Source organism: Nannospalax galili, unplaced genomic scaffold (assembly GCF_000622305.1).
Source record: "Nannospalax galili isolate Female #2095 unplaced genomic scaffold, S.galili_v1.0 scaffold455, whole genome shotgun sequence".
NCBI lineage: Eukaryota > Metazoa > Chordata > Mammalia > Rodentia > Spalacidae > Nannospalax > Nannospalax galili.
Genome location: NW_008335815.1, coordinates 99,610 through 105,363, shown reverse-complemented (window position 1 = coordinate 105,363; position 5,754 = coordinate 99,610). Strand labels below are relative to the sequence as shown.

The window sequence follows — 5,754 nt, the reverse complement described above, 5'->3', positions numbered from 1 at the left end:
CCATAACTGCAGTCCACGGGATCCAACGCTCTCTTCTGACCTCCGTGGGCATTGCATAACATGGGTGCACTTATATACATACAGACAATACACTCATCTTTATAAAATAAAAATAATAAAATGTTAAAAACAAACAAACAAAACAAGCAAACAAAAACTAGGAGCAAGGCGTGGTGGCACATGCCTTTAGTCCTGGCACTTGGGAGGCAGAGGCAGGCAGATCTTTGTGAGTTCAAGGCCAGCCTGGTCTACATAGTGAGTTCCAGGACAGCTGGGGCTACAGGGAGACCCTGTCTCAAAAAGACAAAAAAAACAAAAACAAAAGAACAAGAACAACAACAACAACAAAAAACCTAACAAAACAAACCAACTAGGGCATCTGAATGTAGCTCAATTCCATGTTTTTAAAAATGGAAGTCTTACTATCACATTCAAGCATTCCTTGAAAAAGCTAAACTTTATTTTCTGCAAATGAAATCCAACTACTAAGACCTCAAACTTAAAAGATGGTATAAAGGTTCCAGGCACAAGAAACTGGGGAGCAGAAAAGTCCACAATTACCAGACAATTCAGCTAGAACATAGACACAGACACTGAGGTTTAAAATCAAACAACTCACTAGTTAAAAAACAGACAGCTCTTCTATAATCTGGCCATTAGTGTCAACTTCAGCCTTCAAAGACAGAGCAGAGCAAGTTATCACTGGAGAACACACCTTACACTTACCATTCCATTTCATGACATTGTGAAAGACTAGGGCCACCACTTACCTTAATGGAGAGTGCATAGAGATGGTTCAGCATAACATGGTTGGGCTCAGGAAGTAAGGCTGGGTCACACTAGGAGAGAGACACCCCACCCAATAAAAAGGATTAAACACACAGGCAAAACAAACCGCTTACTCTTTTTCAGAACACTCTAGAACTGTTAAGAACTCTAAATAGGCACACCATGTCTCTTGTAAATCATGAACCCAACCCAGTAGACATCAGTAATACAATCCCATATGAGAAAATTTAGAAAATCCTCAGTCTAGGGCAGAAACTCTAAGCCGCAGCATTTGCTAATTTTCCTTAATACAATTAGAGAGAGAACTATTAACAAAATTGTCAATTTTTTTATATCCCATAATAAGAAGTACCCCTTATTTATGTTGTAATACAAGTCCTAGAAATTGATTCTAGTACAGTTTCATTCTGATTTTACTAAGAACAGAGACAAGCATAAGTTTGGCTATTGGTATCTGAAGAAGTCGCAATTCAGTCTTGGAAAAATTAATCTACAGTGTTGCTAAGTACATGATTGATCACCTTACTTACCCCAACCTCCAGGACTTCTGAGTTTTGGCCTATGGGACTAGAGATCCTCCCATGCTCCAGCAACCTTGTCAGGATACTCACCGAAATATTAGTGTCCTTGTTAAGAATAACTTGCAGTAAGTGAGGAGGAAGGATAGGTGGGGATTTGAATCTCTCCTCAGATCGAAACACATACATTTCTTGACCATAAGGCCCTGGGGGTGAGCTGGAAAGGTCTGAAAAATATTTATGCAAATGCAAAGGTTAAGTTGATCAGTAAGACTGCATGGGAAAAGTTATCAATACATAGCCATTAATACTGAATATAGAAGTCATGGATCATAAAAACTTGTGCTCCATGGGGTCTATAACTGAAAGAAAGAAAAGAAAATGTCTGTGCCATCCTGGACATAAATAGGAAGCTTCCCAACAAGGCAGCATGATGTGAAGGAGATGAAGGGTTGAGACCTAACCTCCAGGAAGAGCTACTCCATTTACAGCCATATGACCATGGTCAGATCCCTTTATTATGATGGGTTCCTCATCCACAAAATAAAAATCGTTGTCTTAATTCACAATGTTTTTGAGAAAATCAAAGTGATAATGGATATGAAGATGCTTTGAAAAGATAAGATTTCTTTTGTTATTTCTATTCAAGCAACAGAAAATAAAGTTATAAACTCTAAGTCTACAATAATCACAGCAGTAAGAACAAAATGTATATAACAACAGTTCGGGAAGTGGAATCAAAATCACAATAAGATACCATTTCATAGTCAGTGGGATGGCTAGAACCAACATGACAGACTAACAAGTACTGGCAAAAATGTGCAGGAATTAAAACCTTCTCACTGCAGTATTCCCTCTGCTAGTGCAAGTATAAAATAGTACAGACACCCTGGAAAACAGTAGCTCCCCAAACAGTTAAACACTTTGGGACCTCACAATTGGGTATATACCTGAGCTAAAACATAAGCCAGCACTAGAGAGATCTCTGAGCAGTTAAGACCAGATACTGCTCTTGCAGAGGACCCAAGTTTGATTCCCAACACCCATGTTGGGCAGCACACAACTGCTTCTAACTGCAGCTTCAGAGTATCCTTGGGTACCTGCACTCACATGTGTTCCCATGCAAACACACACACACACTTAAAAATAATAAAATATAAATCTTTGGCCAGGCACGGTGGTGCACACCTTTAATCTCAGCATTAGGGAGGCAGAGGCAAATGGATCTCTGGTAAGTTCAAGGTCAGCCTGGCCTACATAGTAAGTTTCATGTCAGCAGGACTACATAGACCCTGTCTCAAAAAACAAAACAAAACAAACCCCACAAAATAACATTAACAACAAAACAAAACAAAAATACAACAGCAAAACAAAACAAAAAACAATCATACAAAAACTTGACCATGTGTGTTCAGAACAGATGTATACAAGCTCCAAACAGGAAACATCCAGGTATCTATCAACAATGAATGGACAACTGAATGGGCCTGTCATTTTATTCAGCCATATAAACAGAAGCAAAGTATTAATATGGATGAACTCTGAAAACATGCTAAGAACGAAACCACACACAAAAGACCACAGGGTGTATAATTCCACTTATATTACATGTCCAGAGTAGGCAAGTCCATGAAGACAGAAACGCTCCGTGGCTGACAACAGGGGTGCAGAGGAGGATGGGATGGGAAGTAAGTGCCAACCGTATAGACTTTCTTTTGGGAGTGATGGTGGCTTCAAATCTCATTACACTACAAATGAGTAAATAGTAAAATTTAAAAAGATGAGTTTCAAGGTAGGTATGTGAACTGTACTTAAAAATGAAAAGTGAGTCAGGCGTGGTGATGTATACACGCCTTTAATCCCAGCACTCAGAAGGTAGAAGTAGGTGGATCTCTGTGAGTTTGAGGCCAGCCTGGTCTACATAGTGAGTTCCAGGCCAGCCAGGGTTACACAGTGAGACCCTGTCTCAAAAACAAAAAAAAGAAGGCAAGCAGGAAGCCTACAAAATGAAATGAACTGTTTTTTTTTTTCCACAGAAAATACTTTAAAAATTAGTTCATTTTAATAATTCAAATTTCAGTTAAATCTATGTGAGGTAGAAGGAAAGACAACAATTAACATTGTTCTATTACCTTAAAAATATATAGAACTTGAAACTTCTAAAAGCAATTATTTCAATTTTTAATCATATGACCCATAAACCACCACTAGAACTAACAGAACAATTCTCCTTTCATCTCCATTATATTAAAAAAACTACAAACTGGGCTGGAGAGATGGCTCAGCGGTTAAGAACACTGGTTGTTCTTGCAGAAGACCCGGGTTCGAATCCCAGAAACCCACATGGCAGCTAACAACTACTGTCCGTAACTCCAGTCCCAGGGGATCCGAGAGCCTCTTCTGACCTCTGTGGGCATTGCACAACATGGGTGCACTTACTTACATGTAGGCAATACATGCATACATATAAAAAAAAAAAAAAAACCCTACAAACTAAGGGCTGGTGAGATGGCTCACCAGGTAAGAGTACTGGCTGCTCTTGCAGAAAACCAGGGTCCAGTTCCCAGCACCCACACGGCAGCTAACAACACTGTTAACTCCAGTTCCAGGGGCTCCGATGCCCTCTCTGGCCTCTGTGGATGCTGCAGGCAAAACACTCGTCCACGTGAAGTAAAAATGAATAAATCAAACAAAATCTTAAAAATTGGAAACTGGATAACTGATTTTCCCCAAATCACTCTAATCAACATCATACACACGGCTACATGCTACATGAGTGCAGACCAATGCCCATTATTTGCCTGCTCCTAACAAAATAGGCTCAATGCTTTAAACTGCTGACTTGGGAAATTGGGTGAAAGAGGGAAGAAATACCAAAAGTATGCTAGTCTTCTCACTATATAATTATGACTGACTGTAAATGTTTATTGGTTACTTTATCAGAATCATCATGCAAAAATTTAGTCACTTGTGGCCTCACAATGTAAACCTTTTAAAATCACTGCCCCACCAGCCAATAAGAATCTTCAATTTAACTTTCAGAGACTACACAATGAAAACAAGATTTTCAAAGCTTTCCTAAGTAGGTAATTACTATGCTCTGGATTAGCTTTAGAAGCAAGAGAAGCTGCCCTCATCCTGAGAGTCTATGCTCTACTTGGCTGTTTTGACTGAGAATCCCTAAGGGTCCATGCCTCTGATTTTACTGCTGAGAGACTTGTGTCTTATGGCAAAACTAGGAGTAGATGCAGGCTTGGAGCTCAAGAGAATAGTATGCTCAGTGGAAATACACTGCACAGTCCTTCAGACAGGTACATCTTTTATCACAGAGTAGCAGAACAGCAACTCTCCTGCTCCTGGAGTGAACAAGCACAGACAAAGACCTTGGGGAAAGTGACACTGCAGCAAACAGAAGTACACAGGTCTTTCCACTACCAAAAACTTCAATTACATACAGAAGAGCCGTGGAGTTTGTTTTGGTTGTTTTCTCTCACCCTCCCTCAGTGACAACTATACTTGTAGGCCCTCATAACCCCAACCTGCAACCGAGTTCTCAAGATGCCAAGATTAAACAGCTTAGTACAACAAACCAGGTACATCTAGCCTTCACCAGATATCATCACCAAATGTCAATAGAAAATATAAGATATTAGAAACAGCTTTTGAACCTACAGGCTGGAGCTCATTGGTGGGCTATATAAAAGGTAAAATGGAAAACAGAGTGTATCAGATGTAAGACAAGCAGACATTATACCACAGTTTTTGTGTCAGGTGATGTTTGTGTATATAGAGGATCTTAAAATTCCTGAGAAGACTCAGAAACACAAAGTAAAGGAAGGAACCACTTTTGGGAAGGAATATGCATTACACGAAAGACACGGTGAGAGAGAAAGCAACAGCATAGAATTACCTCGACCCGATGTCTCAGAGCTTTCCATAGAATCTAACTTTAAAGCATCAAATACTTCAAAATCAGATTTCTTCACATGGATCAAATTATTAATTGTGCCAAGCTGACTGGTAACCACAGGCTGAAACAGTGAATAAAAAAAAAAGTACTGAATTCCCTTTCACATCCATCTCTTCATCCCACCTCCCTTCTACTTTTCCTTAAAGTCTTTGATCAAGAGAGAAACACAGGAGGGCTGTTGCCCACCAAACGTGAGCCCAGTGAGCATAGGAGTTGCTGAGTCAATGGCTCTTTGCAGATCAAGGCCTTACCTCAGAGGGATCATGAACCCACTGTCCATCCACAAAAAACTTGTATTGATGCTCTCCCTCAGGGAGATCCAGGATGGCAACAAAGTCATTATGGCTATGGAAGAAAACAGAAGGTGAAGCAGGTCAAGTTCCTTACAGAAGACAGAATTTAAAAAAGGGTAATGATAGTGTCTTATCAATGACCCCAATGTTCCTAAGTAATGACAGCCCTTGAGCAATATATATA

At 39.8% G+C, this 5,754-nt stretch overlaps 1 protein-coding gene across 5 annotated transcripts in view; it reads right to left on the bottom strand.

Moving 5' to 3' along the window:
* Positions 1-5,754, bottom strand: part of Prkab2 (protein kinase AMP-activated non-catalytic subunit beta 2) — a 17,597-nt gene that overhangs the window by 6,064 nt on the left and 5,779 nt on the right. For all 5 annotated transcript variants that reach the window (XM_008830510.2, XM_029562260.1, XM_029562261.1 and 2 more), the window contains 4 exons: positions 5,529-5,622; positions 5,218-5,338; positions 1,401-1,534; positions 771-839 (listed from right to left, as the gene is read on the bottom strand). In XM_008830510.2, coding sequence (XP_008828732.1) covers positions 771-839; positions 1,401-1,534; positions 5,218-5,338; positions 5,529-5,622 — 418 coding nt within the window. The remainder of the gene's footprint in view (positions 1-770; positions 840-1,400; positions 1,535-5,217; positions 5,339-5,528; positions 5,623-5,754) is intronic.